Source organism: Pelophylax lessonae, assembly GCF_965119305.1.
Source record: "Pelophylax lessonae genome assembly, chromosome: 3".
In the NCBI taxonomy this organism is placed as follows: domain Eukaryota; kingdom Metazoa; phylum Chordata; class Amphibia; order Anura; family Ranidae; genus Pelophylax; species Pelophylax lessonae.
The window spans coordinates 636,921,187-636,941,832 of NC_138770.1; the positions used below are offsets into that span (position 1 = coordinate 636,921,187).

Genomic DNA, 20,646 nt, shown 5'->3' on the forward strand with positions numbered 1-20,646 from the left:
ATAGAGATGCATGGGGCATCCATTCAGATCCGCCTAAAAAACTGACAGACGGATCTGAACGGTCCGCCTGTGTGAAAGGGGCCATAACAGTTTTTCTTCAGATCAGAAACTGGAAGGAATCTGTAACAAAGTTTGTTAACCCCTTCCCGCTGCCGCCTCCTGGCCCTTTAAGAGGATTTATATTTCGAGAGGTGGCAGCAGCCATTCGGATTATGTGACCACTGTGATTGACTGTCACAGCGGTCACATGATCGGAAAGCTCCCGCTCGAAAGTATGCATCGGGAGCTCACCGATACACATTTGTTAATATGCTGGGCCGTATTTATGCCATATGCTGTATATGCCGTATATATGCGGCCGATTGGTTTTAAAGCCCACGAGAGGCGGCATATATGTGTACAGAAATATACATTTGATCATAGAAGTGATTGTTTTTTTTCTCAAAAAAAGTGGAGTTATTCTTTAACCCAGCACTAGAGATTTCTGGGGTGCTCCCCCTTCCACCACCATTAAATGTGCATGCTCAGACATTCCAGGAATACTGTACATGTTTCTATAACTGCTTGAACTTTCCTGCATTTACAACCATCGTTTATTTTCTATGACATTTTTAAATCATATGGCAATAAGTTAACTCACATTTGTGTAAATAGAAGTAGTAGTTATTGTATTTTGGTTGGTAAGCAGAGCCATGAATATTAACATCTTTATTGAAGTAACATTCTTGAAAGGTGAATTGTTTTTTGTTTATTTGATATTTAATTAATATTACTTTTTTATTTTATTACGTTTCTTTTACTTTTCTTTAGTTGGCACAACAATGACATCGTGTTCAACATCTGGTGTCTACACCTCTCTGATATACAAGAACATGACTTCTCCTGTCTATACCACATTAAAAGGGGTATGGGTTACAAACTTCTATTCCTATAGTCAGATAACCAGGTAATACATGCCTTATGGCCTTACTGTACCAGAGGATTTACGCCCAAATGATGTCAAAGAAATGGGCATGCCACCATGTCTTACAATAGACATTGTATGAACCAGTGTTAATTTTGGCAGCAAATTTCAATTTAGTTTTAGTCTTAGGACTAAAATGGCATTTTAGTTTTAGTCCCATTTTAGTCTTTTGCAAGTGTTTTAGTTTTAGTTGTATTTAGTCGACTAAAACTCCAGTACATTTTAGTCGCCTAAAACCTCTTACATTTTATTTGACTAAAACGTCCTACATTTTAGTTGACTAAAACGTCCTACATTTTAGTCGACTAAAACTCATTTTAGTCATCTAAATGGTGATGATCAGGTCAGAGAGGAGGCCTGTAATGCTGCTGCCTGCAGTCAGTGCAGTGAGTGCACACAGTGCTGGATGGGGGTCTTAGGTTTAAGGGTAGTCTCTGCTCTGACTCTGAACTGAAGTTGTTGAACAGGATGGGCCGGGCAGGCCTCAGCTGCCTATATGCATGCACACAGTCCTGGATGGATGGCGGAATCGGATGCCAGTGGTGACTGGTGAGTGGTCTGAGGGGACTCAGGGAGGCAGTAATATTTGGCCTGGCTGTTAACTCACAGTGGGTGCTCTGCTCTGGATGTGGTGGTGGCCGGATGCCAGTGCCGTGTGATGAGTCGGGCCTGGCGCGTCTGGCTGTAGTGCTGCAGCTGCAGTGCTCTGGTGAGGTCAGGTGACTGGTCTCGAGTCGACTCACTTGTAGTAGTCCACCACACGTCGGACGTCACGGGACACGCCATGCCAGACGCCACACAGGCGGAGCTCCGTGAAAACCGGAAGTTGGGTAAACATCCCTGCCTCACATTCTCATTTAGTTTTCGTTCGTTAACGAAAACGGATTTGATTTTCGTCATAGTTGTCATTTGACGAAAATGTGCTATACTTTGCGTCTCGTTTTCGTCACCGCTTTCGTCACCGGCATTTTTCAACTGACGAAATTAACACTGCTGTAAACTCCATTGGCTGTAATGTCATTGCACATATTACCTGAATATATTACCAACATTAAATATTAGGGAAAAATATAAGAAAAGCCTTTTTCTTAATTGTTTAGTTTTCAGCAGCTTAGTAGATGCCCCTTACTTATGCGTATGCGGCGATGCAATACATGTTTAAACTTTAATGTGCTATTATTACATGCTCTGGATGGAATTGTGTTGCCGATATAGAAATAGCCAGCAGAGGAGTGTTCATTTTGATGATGTCAATTTTTTATTTAGTTTTAGTTATAGTCTTATGACTAAAATGCCATTTTAGTTTTAGTCGTATTTTAGTCTTAAGACTAAAATGCCATTTTAGTTTTAGTCGTATTTTAGTCATCTGAATTGTTTTCGTTTTAGTCGTATTTTAGTCGACTGAAATTGTGTTAATTTAGTCGACGAAAACGTTTTAGTCGGTTTTAGTCGACTAAATTAACACTGGTATGAACAACCCACATTTTCATAGTTTACCTTTATATTTTTAGTATAAAAGTTGTGAAGGGGGTTTAAATATGACAGTGCAGTCCAGTACCCATCAGAGTTAAGCTAGTCTTATACGCAAAGAAATCTAACAGATTCCACTGTCCATGTTAAACAGAACAGATGGATAAATCTCCCCTGCTGGCTCTAATTTTCTGACATTTGATGCCATCAGAATACCTGAACAGTGACTGCAGTCACTGTTTAGCCAAAAAAAATCCACCTGACTCCTTTGATCTTCAGATCAAAGTTTGTTGAGCCAGCAGGCCCATCCACCCACCCCAAATTGTGGCAGATTCAGCAGGTTATAGAGAAAATTAAATCCATTTATGGCCAGCTTAAAGCCTAGTACACGTGGGCTGAATGTCGGGTGGCATCGGCCAGTTCAATAGAAACCGGCCAACATTTGGCCTGTGTGTGCGGCAGCTTCTGTAGTAGGGGCATGACCGAAAAAGGTCTATCGACCTGGTCTCGATCAGTGCTCAGCCAATGGCTGAGAGCGGTGACCAGAGTGTTCTGGCAGGGGGGGCTATCTCCCTGTCAGAAAACATTGGATTGTTAGTACAGCAGCTCCGACCTGAGGTGTCGGTTTTTCTTTGTTCAAAAAAATGCTAGTAGTGTGTATGAGGCTTTAGACCATGGGTGTCCAACCTTTTGGCTTCTCTGGGCCACATTGAATGTAGAGAAATTGTCTCAGGTCGCATATAAAATATATACTATAGTTAAGGTATATAAGTAATAAAATGTCACCACGCCCTTCCCGCGCCGCCATGCCCCCGCACTAATTTAACACAACTAGAGGATGATGAAATGAAATTGAATCAGTATACAGAGGTTTACTTCTTCTGAGAGATAATAAAGGACCACTCTAACCACCATCACCACTTCAGTGATTTGAAGGGGTCATGTTGGTAGGAGTCAGAAACACTGCACATGCTCGACCCCCCCCCCCCCCCCTCCGAGGCAGCCTCTGCCTACAGTTGGAAGCTGCTGTGACCGTGCCCCCGACCCGATTTCCTTCCTCCCCAGCAAAAAAAATTGTCAGGGGGCAGTGGGCCGCATTGCCTGCGGTTCCGGGCTGCATGCGGCCCTCGGGCCGCAGGTTGGACATGCCTGCTTTAGACCCAGTGCTCTCAGCTATCAGCACTTAGTAATAGAGCTGGTCAGACATGCCCACTTTCCTTCTCTGCAGTACAAGCCAGTAGAGACACTTGATATTAGGGGTGTGGCTGTTACATAGCTACACCAGCCCAGGCCATGTCTATGTGAGGTTAGAAATCAACATTTTCACCCAGAGAAAAGGGTATTTTGAGGAACATCCAAGAAAAAAAGAAAACAGATTGAAATATGTAAGACTTCAGATGGTTATTATATTTTTGTTAATACACAGAAAGCAACCCAGATAAGCACTAGTCCTTTGGAAGATTCTTCAGGATCTGAGGAAGAAATCAATTCCTGCTCCAGTTCTCGGACATCTGAGTCAGATTGCCGCAATCAGAGTGAGGCTGGAAGTCCGCGTGCTCTGAAGAGAGGTAAGCACGGTAAAATCAGCCTGAAGTCTGGTAGAACCTGACAAAATTCCTTGGAATATTATAGCAGGGACCTCCAGGTGACTGCATATCAGGTCAGCTTTCCTTCAGGAGCCCTAAAATTCCATGGTGCTCATTAAGAAAATTTGGAACAGTTGCCCTGGTTGAAAGCTTGGTTCCATCTACGATCTGCACCCTGCTATTAGCAAGTGAAGCCATTAGTGGAGTCTCCACCATTACATTTAAAGAACTATAGGCAAAATGTTTTCATTTCGGATAGAGCAAGGGAAGTTTATAACCCCTGTAAGGTTTTTTTTGCCCTCTTTGTCCCAGTGGGGAGATTTACATTCACTTCCTGCCCTATAGCCAAAACAGGAAGAGGGAGGAAATCCCTGCAAATTAAGGGAATCTCTTGGGGACTCCAAGGTCACCAAAACTAGTGTCATCAGTGGAAAGCCTCTCTCTCTGAGGAACTAGCCCACAGGTATGCCACTAAAGGAAGCAGCTTCCTATAGCAGAGGAGGAGCCACAAGCTCCAATGGGTGGGGGGACCCAGATAAGTATAACATGTTTATTATTTCAATAAAGAAAATACCCTTTACAATTGTTTTGAAAACATATTTACTTACATTTTTAAATGTTTTTTTCTGAAAATTCCAAAACTAAAAAATCCTACTTTACTTTAGGTAGAAGGCAAGAACTAAGAAGGAACCTGGGAATTTATGTACAGTGTAGATAACTAACCCTTCCATTACTGTGCTGCCAAATCCTATTATCAGTTGTAAACTAGATATGTGCAGTGTATGTACTAACAAAGGGTTAAGGATACCAAGTCTTGGATTCTGCGTTGCACGGTTAATGCACTTGTAATCCAATATGTCGCTAAAGTTTCCCTGAATAATGCAAGTTATTCTGAACAATACAAGCTGTTTGTAGAGTACTGCATATCAATCTGCTCTAAAGAAACAACTAAAAAAGGTAAGAATTTTTTATGGTTTTTGGTATTTTAATGGGAACGCTTACCAAACCTATAGTGGGGGGTTTCTCAATCTGGCTGCAACAGTAGAACTATACTTTAAAAAAAATAGCTTAGCAAATAAATATTATCCCACACAGCAGCTGTAGGTAGGTTCAGTTTCGGTACCCAGTGCTATGTAGTTACATAATGTGGTCTCTGCTGTAAAGTCATGTGATACAGAGACACATTAGCCTGCAGCTGCATGCTCAGTACATATGGGCCTAATAATTAGGGGAACCTTGGAACAAATAGAACTTAGTTACTCAGTTCCAACATTAGGAGCAGATGTTTTCTGGTGTTTTTGAGCTGTGTATACTGAAAGCAGCTGGAAACATTTTGAATATTAAGCAAAAGTAATAGAAATAACAGATAACTATAACAAGTTATTTTCAAGGCAGTGTGACTGTTAATACGTGTATTTATGTAGTGTTTGTTAGTGTGTGTGTATACGGTTTTCATCATATAAAGGGGAACGCTGGACGATCACCTGCTGAGACAAAAGTACTATATGGATCTAAATACAGACTCATAAACGTATTTATTTAGGAAAAATTAGGGTGCAAAGTACAGTAATCCCTAGCAACCAGCCACACTTAACTTCTTTCAAGTCAGATTAATAAAATATGGTCAATGCACATCATGATTGCTCTTGTTTTGGCATAGCTTTTTTTAAAAAAAAGAGACTGGAAACTTATTAGAGTTGAAGGCAAGATGGATAAAGTCAAATATGTGGCAGCTTTTGAGAAAAACCTGTTTTAGTATGCAAAAGAGCTGAGGCTGGAACAGAGGTTCACATTTCAAGATCTTTGAGGCTGGAGTGGAAGTTCACCTTCCAAGAATGCTAAGGCTGGGGCTGAGGTTCACCTTTGAAGAGAGCTAAGGCTGTGGTGGAGATTCATCTTTTAAGAGAGCTGAGTCCGGGGCAGAGGTTCACCTTCCAAGAGAGCTAAGGCTGTGGTGGAGATTCATCTTCTAAGAGAGCTGAGTCTGGGGCAGAGGTTCACCTTCCAAGAGAGCTGAGGCTGAGGTAGAGGTTGCAGCTGAGGCTGGGGTAAAGGTTCACCTTCCAGAAGAGCTGAAGCTGGGGCCGAGGTTCACCTTTGAAGAGTCTTAAGGCTGGGGTGGAATTTCACCTTCCAAGAATGCTGAGGCTGGGCCAAAGGTTCACCTTTCAAGAGAGCTAAGGCTGGGGTGGAGGTTTATCTTCCAAGTGAGCCCGGGGCTGAGGTGGAGGTTCACCTTCCAAGAGAGTTGAGGCTGGGGCAGAGGTTCACCTTTCAAGACACGTGAAGTTGTGGCAGCTTTTAAGAAGAACCTGTTTTAGTATCCAAGAGAGCCGAGGATCCGGCAGAGGTTCACTTTTGAAGAGTGTTGAGGCCGGGGTGTATATTCACCTTTCAAGACAGCTGAGGTTGTGGCCAAGGTTTGCCTTTAAAGAGTGCTGAGGCTGGGGTAGAGGTTCAGCTTCCAAAAGAGCTGAGGCTGGGGTAGAGGTTCACCTTCCGAAAGAACTCTTTTGAGTGTAGGAGAAAACCGGAGTACCAAAGAAAACCCACGTAAGCACAGGCAGAATATGCAAGCTACATGCAGGCAGGATTCTGGTTGATATTCAATTGGTATTCAGGGAACCAACAATTGTGTGCTTTTTTTGTATAACTTTTGTGTCATATTAAGAAACATTTTGTTAATTTCAGTCTCTGAAACTTATAAGAAGGTAGCAGGTGATTACAATTTATGGGTAGAGTTGAATTTGAAGTTGGACCTATACCTTGACCCCCTTTTTCCCCATAAACACTGTTTTTATGCACCTTTTATTCTCTTCCCCTTCTTCCCATTCTCCCATTGGAGTAAAGAGAAACCCCCATATATAAGTCCAAGTCAATCTGATAAAAACTTACACAGAGCTAAGGACTCTTCCCCACCCCTACGGATCAGTGCTTGAAGGTTTGTTCTTTAGGCACCCAGTGCTGCATCTTAAGAGAAAGGGGAGTAACCAGTTTTCAACTTCCCACTGAAAGTAGTAGTGGGTAGTGAAGGGCAATAAATTATGTGAACCTATTGCTTCTGCCATGACTTGCAAAGCACAGCTTCACTTTCAAGAACTTAGGGACGCAACCTTAAACTATCATGGGTAAAGTTCCAAACTAACTTTAAAAATATTATAGAATAGTTGATACTTGGAAAAGACTTCCAGAAGAGGTCCTGAGCCTGTCAACAGTAAGTAAATTTAAAAGCATATTACACCTTTTGCAAAAATGTTATAAACTTACCCACATCAATAAAGAAAAATGTCATACAGTATATTAAACTTTTGCACTGGAGCCTGTAAATCATTGCAACCATGATCAGTGTAGTGTGGGTTCAATGCACAGGCTCTTGCAGACTGGTCCCCAGCCCCAGGTCCATATGAAGGTGCATGCCTTTGGTTATAGGGCAAAACGTGCAGAAAATGCACCCTACTTTTGCTACATTGGGATTTACTGCCATGGTGGAGATGGGACTTGTAGTCTTCCATTCACAGAACCCTGTAATCTGTAAATGGATGACGTGGCTGCGTGGGCAGAGCCATGCACAGCTGTGCTGAATTGAAAAGAAAACAGGTGTATGCAGGGATAGGAACCCCCACGATTAAGGTAAGGTGGAAAGGCAGCTTGAGGGTAGAGGCCTAGGGAATGTGACTGTGTTTCATGTTATACCATAAATATGGGTGTAACATAAAACATGTTCAGAAAGGTAAACTGTACAAAAAGGTTAATAAAAAGAAAAAAATGGAGGGTAAGCTTTAATGGACCATTTGTTATGTCTCTGGGGTCACTCTTATATATTTCTATGAATAAAATTAGGTATCTATCATGAAGGACAAAGGAGCTCTGACTTGTGTTGTTTTCCTCTCTCTTTATAGGCATCTCATTCTCCTCCATGGCATCGGACAGTGACTACGCCATTCCTCCTGACGCATATTCCATTGACAGTGAATTCTCAGAACCAGAACAGAAGCTTCCAAAAACCTGTTCCTCATCAAGTGACAACGGCAAAAATGTGAGCCATATGTGGAAAAAATACTGGCCTGCTGCTTTTAATCAACATAGAATTCAACAGGCGTATTGCATTATTGCCAGTGTTTTTATATACTGGATCATTGTTGAAAGTTTTTTTATAAGGCACAGAATAATGTACTAGAGGGAACAAATTATTTCAGAATTGTATGTCTGCAGTTGCCATCTATTCAGCTGTTGCCTATCCTACACACCCTTCCAAGGGCACCTCTGAAATACCTGGCAAGCTGCCGACACCATTCTTTCCACTACTTTGAGGTGCATTTTAAATATTTTACACAAAAAAAAAACAAAAAAACATGTTAACAGTGTGTCTATTATATCTGTAAATCAGTAGTAAATGTTGTGAAAGGTGAAAGTAGAGAAAGTGGACTATCCCTTTACCCCCTTTACGCCTAATCAAATAAATCTAAATGTGAAAGGATTCAAACCCCAAAGGGGTTAATATAGCGCTTGCTTCTAATTATTCAGGGGCGAGCAATTCCTTGTTCGCACCCTGAATATAAAATAAGACAATCAAGTGGTAAAATATATATATATATATACCATTCAAAATTTACACAACTAAATAGTGGTATTCCGAAATAATTGACATATAGTGTATATAAGTGAATACATCAAAATTTTTAAAGTGCAAAATAGTGCCAAATAATAAGTCCCAATAGACAGTTTATAAGTGACTTTGTGCGTGAATAAAGTGCCAAAATAAAGAAATGCAAGTGTTGATTCCTCCAGTAGTCCAACTGCTGGTATATTAGGCGTAACTTGAGATAATAGGGGTTCACACTCACCGGAATTAGTGGGTCTTAGATACCATATGGTAGAAAGACCTTTCAGGCTTATGGCTTCCTGAGCCTAGAAGGTAACTGCTGGGCCTTGTGGTTCCCTGTGGTCCGGGGTCGCTCCTTTAGGTAAAAAACGATCCTGCCCAGGGGTCCAACAGCGTGCTCACTAGAGGTGCATCAAATGGAGATTTTGGTGCCAAAACCAAAACTTCAGGATGCATTTGGCAGAAAATTTGGTGTCCCCTCACATTGGTGCCTAGTGGCGGAGGTGTCCCCTTTCATGCATCACTTCATGCACTTCTTTATTTTGGCACTTTATTCACGCACAAAGTCACTTATGAACTGTCTATTGGGACTTATTATTTGGCACTATTTTGCACTTTAAAAAATTTGATGTATTCACTTATATACACTATATGTCAATTATTTTGGAATACCACTATTTAGTTGTGTAAATTTTGAATGGTATATATATATTTTACCACTTGATTGTCTAATTTTATATTCAGGGTGCGAACAAGGAATTGCTCGCCCCTGAATAATTAGAAGCAAGCGCTATATTAACCCCTTTGGGGTTTGAATCCTTTCACATACCCTTTATACTATAGCAGCTGCTATCACTACCCCACCATCACTTTATTTATTTATTTATTCATCCCCAGTTAGGTCATCCATAGGCGCGAGGGATATATACTTATTGGAGTATATATACATCTACAATAAATCTAAATGCCTAAGCACAATTTTGCATTTTTGACATGTTTTAGTTACCCGTACATATCATCACAACTACTTTGTTTTTCAGGATAAATTAGGCTTTCATTTGGTAGTAAATAGTTATGGAAATGTATTGATTTATTTATTTATTTGTTTATTTATTTATTTTAATCAAAGCAAAACTGGCTAAAATAGTAAAAAAAAAAACATTTTACATTTAGTTGTATATTTCTTCTTACTACCATAACCTCCCACCAAAAAACAATGTAATATAAATTCTCCTGCTCCTGGGGATCACAGCGATGCCACATATGTGTATGTTAGTTGTTGTTTGTACCCCTGGTAGAGCCGAGAAACAATACTGACCTTGAACTTTTACCTTGACCTTTGACCCTTACTTGGCCCAAACACTAACCCTAGATCAAACCTTGATCTAGGTATTTATTATTATTATTTTTTTTTAGAAACGCTTTTTTATTTTCAAGGAAACCATTCACAGAAAAAAAAAAACACAAGAGCGGGCTTCACAGTGACTAATCACTGTGGTAGCCAATGAGAGGCTAGCACAGCGACCTGGAATAGAGAGATCTGGGTCCTAATCCTTAGTATGGGGCCCGGGGCTCTCGGTGAGACCGTAATCTCTCTGCTGGGAGCGCACTGCGTGGCACGCTCCCATCACAAAGGGACATATTCATATATGCGGCCCCACGGAAAAAAAAGCCCATTTCCATGAGGCCACATATATGGGTCCTTTCACACGGTCCGCCTCCGTTGGCAGACTCTGTGCTGCTCAGCAGGGGATCGATCCGCCGATCCCCGCTGAGCAGGCAGGTGACAGCTCCGTCGCCGCTCTGTGTGCAGAGAGGGAGGTGTCAGAGCCCCGCTGCTCTCTTTGGGGGAATCGGATGAGAACGGACCGCCTGTCCGCTCTCATCCGATCCCATCCGATCCGATCCCCTTACACAAACGATCTGATCAGATCCACCTGTCAGTTTTTTAAGCGGATCTGATCCTCGATGTATCCCTATGGGGCATCGGATGTCAGCGCCGCGGAGACATGTCCGCTGACACCCGCTGCTATCCGATTCCGATCCTGTCCGTGAAATCCGGACGGATGGAAACCCTATTTTCCATCCGTCTGGAGGATCAGATCGGATAGGATCGGACGAAAACAGACAGGCGGTCTGTTATCATCCGGTCTCCCCATAGAGGAGACCGGGGATCTGACAGGTCCGTCTCTGCAAAGTAAGCGTAGACGGACCTGTCATCCGCCTGCTCGATCCCCGCTGAGCAAAACGGAGTCCGCCGGTCGGAAACCCCATGTGACAGAACTCTTCGTTTTTACATATTGTTTATACTGTTTAAATATTGATTGTCATAGTTTATAATAATAATAGGTGTTTTTGTCATTTTTAACAATGTCAGTATAAAAATGTGCTCAGTCAGTAAATTTTTCAAGTTTTGTCAGTAAAAAAAAAGTAGTGGGGGTTGGCAACACTGGGGAGACCCATAAAGTGGGCAGGATCAAGGGACATCTGGGAGCTATAAAGGGACCTACATATAAAATCCCGGACAAAGGACCATAAGAGCCTTATAAAGGGCCAATCCCAGTATAAGTGAAATAATGAGCCCCTGGTACTTCCAGCATATGGAATTGGAGTTTTTTTTTTTCTTTTTTAAGCTCTCTGTCAGCGGCTACCGTGTCAACAGAGGTTATGGAAAATCCAATAGTTTACATGCCGCTAAAAACAATACACAAATTCTGTCTGTAAATCACTGGCTCTTTCTGCTAGTAAATCCAACTTGTGACCTCTAATTCCCATATATGAAATATTTTTTTTTATTACATTGAACTGCACCCAAACATTCTTCAGACGTAGTCACGTCCAGGAAGTCAGCAAATATCGCTGTTAAGCTAAACTGACCTGCAGAATCATCTGTTTGCTGTTATCAGATTATCTTGTCTGTATTAATACTCAGTTCTGTGCTGCCATCTGTGTGCTTTTAGGTTGCAGATCGCCCAACATGCAGAAATAATTAGTGACATAAGAATTTCCATTTTTCGATCTGGAAAATATCTCTGGGTGTGGATAGAAATATGCAGGGGGCTGGAGAGGATAGGGAAAACGTTTTTCATGAAGTGCGTGGGTCATACCGGTATACAGTCTTAGGCACAGAGCCCCGGATGTTAAGGGGGACAGCTGAGTGCAAGGGTGGACCCAGAGATGTAGCCTTAGGTCAGTAAGTAAACTAATGGGAAATGTGTTGCTTAAAGCTGAACTCCAGGCAAACAGCTAAATAATGAAGAGAGATAACAGCTCAGGCAAGTCAAAGTCCACTATTCAATCAAGGTGGGTGCTGAACCTCGGCTCGCCACCAGGAGAAGCATAAAAGAAGAAAATGGTCGCACACCACCACGGAATCCAATGAAGAAAAGTTCCTTTATTCACATAAGTGGTACAAGGTACAGCAGGATAGGACAGTATACGCGTTTCACACGACTGCTACGTGCTTGTTCACTACCACGTAGGACGATTCCATGGTGGTGTGCGACCATTTTCTTTTATACGAATAGCTAAATAAAGAGAATAAATACATATAGGCAGCTGTTTTATCTGCTAAATGATTTTTATTTCTGTCTATTCACTCCTAAGATTTACACAGCTCTGCCACACTGCAGCCCTGTCAGGGCAGGAGACCTGATTTTCCTCTGCTTCAGTTTAATAACCCCTTTAGGTCTCCTCTACCACCCAGCCTGAGACTGGACAGTGAAAGGAAAAGCAGCAGATGAACATGCTTTTCTTACTGTCACTCTTTCCTCCTATCAGCATGTCCCTTGTTAGCACATGAGTACTGTCGCACAACTGATTGGCTCCTTGTGCTGTTTCTCCCATGCCCAGTTCCACCTCTGCTGTACAGAGACTGCTTGCATTTAAAAAATGCCATTAATTATGTAACAATGAGAACAGAGCTGCATTGGTTTGTGTCTTTTGGATCTGCATATAGTTCACCTTTAACAGTGTGTAACTTCTATGACTGCTTATCTTCTTTTATTTCAGGAGCTATTAGAAAAATCTGGATATTTGTTAAAAATGGGAGGCAAGCTTAAAACATGGAAGAGAAGATGGTTTGTACTTAAAGGTGGAGAACTGCTTTACTACAAATCTCCAGTAAGTAGTATTGACTATTTCCATTGAGATAACAACCAATGCACTTTGTGTTAAAGTGAAAGAAGGCCATGTCAGTTTTGTCACTATAAATAATAAATGTGCCAAAGACAGCCAGGCAGCTATCATTATGAGAGGGGGATCAGCAGTGGCTGTCTACATGTTTATCTTAGTTCAAATTTCTGAACTCCAGGCAAACAGCTAAATTCACAGTTGAAGTCAGGGCAGGGACAAGGGGTGGGCAGAAGGTAAATGAGCACTGGGCGCAGTAGCTCTATGTAGAGAGGGGGTGCAGATGAGCGCTCTGCTCTCCAGCTACATAAATGACAGGAGGGACACTGCTGTCACTAGCTGCTGGAGGGAGGATTTCGCTCCCCCATCCCTCCGGCTGGACTGGATCTCCTCCACCTACCTTCTCTGGCAGTTTCAGGCACTGGTGTAGGTTGCTTGTTGTGTGGGTGGGATTGGGATGCAGCCAGCTTTGGAGATCCAGCCCGCCTGCCCGAACTGTCGCGCCCGCCTGCTTGTCTGCCTGCCTTCACTCCTAGAAGAGGGAGATGTGAGCTGACCAGGAACGAGTGTGTGCTGAGGTAAGCTCAGCTGTCTTTATTTGATGTCATTTCTCCTGTTCCCTGTCCATTGCCAGAGCACTAGGGGAATGGGACTGAAGCAGGCTGGAGTTGAGGAAGGGGTTAACATTGCCGTGACCACCAATGCAGGCGGGGGGATGGGGGGGGGGATCAGTGGCAGTGAATGTTAACTCCCCACCTTGCATTGGTCCTCATGGCAGTGAAGATTTAACCCACTACCCCTTCTGCATTTGTGGTAATGCCAGTGAAAGTTAACCCCCTCCCCCCACATTGGTGGTCATGGGAGGGGTTAGGCTTCAATACCACTGACCACCAATGTAGGGGAGGGGGTGAATAATACTGACACCTGTGCTAGGGGTTAATAACGCGTCCACTGACATCAATGCTTGGGGTTATTAATGCATCCTCTGATACCTGTGTTGGGGGTTATTAATGCGTCCACTGACATCAATGTTGGGAGTTAAATAATGAATCCTCTGACATCAAAGCTGGGAGTTATTAATGCGTCCACTGACATCAATGCTAAGGGTTATTAATGCGTCCTCTGATACCTATGTTGAGGGTGATTATGGCGTCCATTGGCACCAATGGTGAAGGTTATTAATGCAACCACTGACATTAATTTGGCATCGTCGCCCTGGGCACTGATTGACCTTGTCCAGCCACTGGTTGAAGTGCATATATGGCAGCTTTTTTCCCTGTCGAGGGGAATTGTAATTGTGTCCAACCAGACATGTAATTTACACAGCCCTGTAAGCAGGGCCGAGCCAAGGGGCAGATATAGAGGGCGACCACCTTGGGCAACAAAAACAAACAAGTGAACAGTTCTTATAAAGTCCACACAATAGGGTGAGATAGGAGATCAGTATACAGCCGCCCCCAGTAGAGATATCAATCCAGGGGTCACCATCACCATTCACCCAGATATCAAAGCCTCTTACTGGAACTGACCGACCCCCATTACAAAGGTCAGTCAAACGCACATCAGAAAGTCTCCTTTACATCCACAAACAGCCCCCACAACGATCCTTAGATCCCAGTCCGATGTTATGCAGCAACAGACCTCAGATCAGGGAGAAAGGAAGGACGAGCGAGACGGACGTCTCCGTGCCTTCTCCCTCACCAGCAGCCCTTGGGGACTTTAGCAGGAAGAGGAGCCTGCAGCCTATGCTCATGGAGAGAGCAAATGACCCTCACCTGCCCATTCCTCCGCTGCAACAATCTAATAGCCTAACTCGCACTGCGGTCACACTGCACTGGTATACTTGTGCCAGTGAGCCAGTGCTGCAATGCCCAATTCAAGGGTTTTTTTTTTTTTTTTTTTTCATTCTGGCAACTAGGGATGAGCTTGGGTTCAGCCTGAACCAGGTTCAGTCCAAACCTGAAAGTTAGCTGTCATTGCCGTGTCAATGAGCTGAAGGCAGGATACAAAGGGATGGGGATGCCCATGACATCATTGACCCAATATGGCTACATGGCCATGTGGCCATATTAGGTCAATGAAGTCATGAGCATCTCTTTGTGAATGTTAGCAGCAGGGTGGGGAATCTCCTGCCCACGGTTCATTGGCCCAATATTGACAGCTAATTTGTGGGTTGGATCACACTTGGGCAACACACAGAATGCAACAGGAGGACTGAGACTTCCAGTGCACAGTTAGAAAGTCCAGTAGGAAAATCTTGTTTTTTTAATTCCTCGAGACACATAAAGATCTGGGCACTGAATCAATATATACCAAACGATAATATCATTCTCTCCATTGTCTGATTTTAGAACTGACACAAAATTATTATTTTTTTCCTAGTAGATAGCATATCTGTTTTGTGCTTTGTCTTGCTGTTTTACATATTTTAGCAATAACTTTGTTTTGTAGCTGAATTTATTTTGCAAACTTAGTGCTAAGGTATTGGTGTTTTTCCCATGCAGAGTGATGTAATCCGCAAACCTCAAGGTCAGATTGAATTAAATTCCGCCAGCCACATAGTGCGGGGTGACGGAAAGCAGACGGTGCAGGTAAACGACAAATCACATATAACGTATTAATTTGTAAAGTAATCTAATCCTCCTATAGATGGAGATAACATATGGCAGCATTTATGCTCAGTCTTCACAGCCCCACACTGTACATAAATTGTAGACACATATAAAGCGCAGTTCACAAATCTTCAATACAAAAATAAGGCTCCCTAATTTACTCATATGACTGTAATTTTCAAATTTTAATTAACTCAACTGAAAATAGCTGTCACTTTTTTGAAAAGGAGTATACTCATCTTGGTGTGTTAGCTTTGTGAATTGAGCCGATAGTATTTTTTTATTTTATTACTATGTTTTATTGAATTGTTTTGATTACTTTATTTTATGTAAACCGCTAATTTCCATACCTCCAATCACAGTTTATCTGCTTCTTGTTGTTGTAGTCCTGCTTTGGTCTTTGTTATTTCCTCTTATCTGCATGAAGTTTGCATGTTCTCCCTGTGTTTGTGTAAGTTTCCTCTAGGCACTAAATATATAGAGTCAACAATGTTGCAGTAAAATTTCATACAATAGTGTTAGCCTTGGTGTATAAACCAATCAAGACAATAATCACTCAAAATATACACAAAAAGTCCTGATAGGTGAAAATGATTGGGAAAAAAATCTTGACAGCCAGATTTTTAAGGGAGCATAAGCCCCCTTTATGTTTCCATATTCAATCACCAGACTAGCTCATCCAAAGCAGAGGGATATTCGACTATAACATACAGAAAGAGCCAGGGATACTAGCATAGTGCAAAACTGTATTTAAAACCTTTTATTAGAAAGTACTTATTATTCACATGGTTAAAAAATCCCAAGTGCTTATCTGTAAAAATCCGGTCCCGGGAATCCGACCAGTCACTTCCTGGTCGCAGCGTTCGTGGGGACGTCATGCGCGATAGCTCCACCCTATGTGTTTCATCACATCTTACAAAATCGGAGGTGCCTCTTTCTTCTCCTCTAGGTACTGCATGTCCAAAAGACATGTACAATTAACATGAACTTGTGTATCAATACGTCATCCGTAAGGGAGCATAAGCTGCCTCTATGTTTCCATATTCAATTACCAGAATAGCTCATCCAAAGCAGAGGGATATTCGACTATAACATACAGAAAGAGCCAGGGATACTATCAAAGTGCAAAACTGTATTTAAAACCTTTTATTAGAAAGTACTTATTATTCACATGTTTAAAAAATCCCAAGTGCTTATCTGTAAAAATCCAGTCCTGGGAATCCGACCAGTCACTTCCTGGTCGCAGCATTTGTGGGGGCGTCATGCGCGATAGCTCCACCCTATGTGTTTCGTCACATCTTACGTCATCGGAGGCGCCTCTTTCTTTTCCTCTAGGTACTGCACGTCCAAAAGACATGCTGGTAGGTTAACTGGCTCCTGTCTAGAGGAGCATACATATTGACTATGCATATGTATTATTACCTTCTGCATGCTGGTCCCAAGACAAGGGAAATGTAATATTTAAGGAAAGACTTATAACATAATGTGCCCAATACTTTTAAAATTAGAATCACAAATAAAGTCTCTTGCATCAATGAGCTTTCAAATAAAGTATGTGAAAAACTGGTCTATTTGTGATTATTCAATCTCCATTTGTGCTCTCACCTGGCTCTCAACTAGTGATGGTCACAAGGAATAAATAGAGCACAGTGGTGGAAATATACAAGATATTGAAGAGTCACAAATATATTGTTTTTTCATATACTTTATTTGGAAGTGTATTTGGAAGAATATTGATGCAAGAGACCTTATTTGTGTTTCTAATTTTAAAATTAATGGGCATATTATGTTAAATATATATATATATATATATATATATATATATATATATATATATATTATTGATTAATTCTTGTATAGCACACACATGGGAATGTGTTTAATTGCTATGGTAGCACTTTATAAAACTTAAATAGTAGACAGGCTAGGTATTTATAGTTGCTCACAAGAGAAAAAAAATGTAAGGAAAGACCTGCTATCCTAATTTAAAACATTGCCAAAAAAATACTACGGAAAAGACTTTCAAGTGTATAAGACATAGTGGCCAGATTGTACGATAGAATCTCAAATAGTCAGATACGACTAAATGATATATACGTATCTACATTTTTTCCTACATTCCATTCACATTTCCCATGATTTACACTTTTTGAGGCCTCCAGTTTACTTTATTCTTTAAGATATCCCCCTCAGCCAACAATGCAAATGTGTTTTGAAAGTAGAACACCATCCAAACACTATTTTCAGTGTTAGAGTGGGCAACAATGGCGCTCCATGCCCCTTCTACCCACATACCGCCTTAGTACTAACCATCCCCCACTCCCCTCCCTCCCTTTTTTTTTTCTCCACTTCCACCCTCTATCAGCATATATCCCATCTTCTGCTATGCTTGCTCTGCTGTTCTGTTTTTGTCTCTGGACTTTCCTAGCTCATGCTACCAACAGATGTGGCTTTTTCTAGGGTTCCACAGAACCTTGGTTGAGAAACACTGTTCTTAATGTATTTCTTGCCTTCTTAAGTGTGTTAATATATATTTCCTATGAGAACTTATCTGATCTCAATGCTTCTTCTCCCAGCTGGTGACTGAGAAACGAACGTATTACCTGACGGCAGATTCTCCTAATATCTTGGATGAGTGGGTACGAGTTTTGCAAAATGTTCTCCGGGTCCAAACAGCCAGTGTGCTCTTCACGCAGCCAGATGTCAAGCCCACTGTGAAAGGACTCCTCACAAAGGTCAGAAACATATGAAAGAACAGAATAAGGAAGTTTTCGTAATAGACATATCCACCCCAGTGATTTTTAGGGGAGCGAAATGATGTGATATTATAAAAAAACATGTTCTCTACCTCATAAAATCAGAGAATGCTTTGCATTGATTCAGAGTATACAAAACATTCTCTGAATGGCACCTCCGCCAAGCGGCCGACCTCCTGTATTCACAATGCATCAAGCTTAACTATGTATAATATTGCCACACCAGAAATTCTTCCTTAAATTTGCATTGATGCATAAGGGGAGATTTACCAAAACTGGTGCACACAAAATCTAGTCCAGCTCTGCATATTAACCAATCTTCTTTTAGGTTTTATTGTCAAAGCTTTATCACTTCCCCCCGGGAGGACGTCCATGGGTGTCCTCAGGTTTCAGTGGTTATACTGGAATGATACTTGCACCTACAGCCATCATGTTTTCCACCGGCGATTCCCTTTCAGGCAGAAGTGATCCGAGTGGCTAATTAGCCACTCGATCACTTTTGCGGGTGGCAGAGGGGTCCCACCCTCCTCCCGTGGCCGCTGCCGCCTTTCCTGGGCTCTTTTGTCTCATTACGGAGGCCGAGAGTGATGCGGACAAACAGAACAGAGAGAGAACTGATGTCGTTCCTCTCTCTATGTAACCCCAGAAATCGGGAGCGACAAGTTAGGTAATCACTTCCGGTTCCGCCTCTTTGTTTACCTGGCTGCCAGTGGTCAGGAAAGCAGCCGATCAGACTGATTTGTGTCTAATCTAGTTGTCTTCTGTAGTGTTAGCAGCTAAGTTTTGATAGTTGGCGCAGTATTTCCTCCCTATTATATTTTAAATAATGACTGCTGACATTTTTTCTGATGTATTTTATATACTTTATACAACACATGTATAGATAATTCTTTTCATTTTAGTTTAGAATATTATTCTCATTCCTTGGTTTATCCTTATTTGATGCCACATTTGCCCATCTGTGCTTTCATTAGCAATTCTTTGATGTGTGACTATGTTTCTTCTTATAGAACTTCCCTAACAGACATATTATCTCAGATGAGGGCTGAAACATCACACAGCCCTCACCTCTTCTGTGGAAGTTAATGAGTTGAGGGCTGTAAATCAGAATACAGGCTCTACTTGTAAGTGGAAAGAGTCTATTCTAGAGAATGTAGTAGTAACATATCATAAAATTCAGTGCAGGATTAAGCTCTGCGGAGGCCCCTAGGCAGTTAAGACCTTAGGGCCCCCTCACAGGTTTTTGGAGGTTTCTCATGCGCATGCTCTAGTCAGATAACATTGAACTAAGTATTGTTCACGTCAGTCGTTAGATGAAGATACCATCCCTACTGTGCATTACTTGTATGTAGGTTACACCATTTTTTTTTACAAACTGACAGCTAAAAAGAGATAAGCTTTTAGGAGACAAACTGTAACGTAAAACTGATGTCTATGGATTGCGTACAGTACTTTATGTTGTTATTGGGTACATTACTTTAAAGGGTTTGTAAAGTCAGAAGGTTTTCTTTTATTTTAATGCATTCTATGCATTAAGATAAAAAGCCTTCTGTGTGCAGCAGCTTCCCCAGCACCCCCTAATACTTATATGAGCCCCCTCTCTATCCAGCGATGTCCACAAGTGCCTCAGCCGTCCGGGACTCTCTCTCCTGATTCGCTGAGAAATAGCAGCAGCGCCATTGGCTCCTGCTGTTGTCAATCAAACTCAGTTAGCCAATCAGGAGAGAAAGGGGGTGGGGCGGAACAGCAGGTTCATGCCTGAATAGACACAGTGGGGCTGATTTACTAAAACTTGAGAGTGCAAAATCTGGTGCAGCTCTGCACAGAAACCAATCAGCTTCTAGGTTTTTTTGTCAAAGCTTAATTGAACAAGCTGAAGTTAGAAGCTGATTGGCTATCATGCACAACCGCACCTGATTTTGCACTCTCCAGCTTAAGTAAATCAACCCCAGTGATTCGGTTCGGGTGCCCCCATAGCAAGCTGCTTGCTGTGGGGGCACTGAGCAGGAGGGAGGGGCCAGGAGAGCTGAAGAGGGACCCAAGGAGAGGTGGATCCAGGCTGCTCTGTGCAAAACCAACTGCACAGAGGAGGTAAGTATAACATGTTTGTTATTTTAATAGAAAAAAACAAGACTTTACAATCATTATAATGCAGTATTTTCTCTATAGAGTTTTTATTGTAAAGTTTTCTGTTGATTCATTTTTGATGTTGATTCGTTTTTTCTATCTTTTGTAAACAATTTAAGAAAGTCTCTTTGCAATTTTCTTTCAAGATCAAATCGATATTAATTTGATCTGTTGTTATGGGGCTGTTAAATGGCATAGGGCCCATAGACCGGATCTTTCTCTGTCGTTTTGGTAATCCGGCATGGATAAACTATGTAATTTTTTTACATTTTACAGGTCAAACATGGATACTCTAAGAGAGTTTGGTGCACGTTGGTTGGAAAAACATTATATTATTTTCGTAGTCAAGAAGAAAAGGTAAGAGCAGTGGGAAACTAAAGTGTCAAGAGGATTAACC

General features: G+C 41.8%; 1 protein-coding gene across 1 annotated transcript in view; it reads left to right on the forward strand.

The window, feature by feature from the left end:
- PLEKHH2 (pleckstrin homology, MyTH4 and FERM domain containing H2) overlaps window positions 1-20,646 on the forward strand; it is a 263,489-nt gene that overhangs the window by 186,398 nt on the left and 56,445 nt on the right. The window contains exons 10-16 of the mRNA XM_082249839.1: window positions 811-905; window positions 3,861-4,002; window positions 7,920-8,056; window positions 12,635-12,745; window positions 15,259-15,345; window positions 17,943-18,101; window positions 20,526-20,606. Of these exons, the coding sequence (XP_082105965.1) occupies window positions 811-905; window positions 3,861-4,002; window positions 7,920-8,056; window positions 12,635-12,745; window positions 15,259-15,345; window positions 17,943-18,101; window positions 20,526-20,606 (812 nt within the window). The remainder of the gene's footprint in view (window positions 1-810; window positions 906-3,860; window positions 4,003-7,919; window positions 8,057-12,634; window positions 12,746-15,258; window positions 15,346-17,942; window positions 18,102-20,525; window positions 20,607-20,646) is intronic.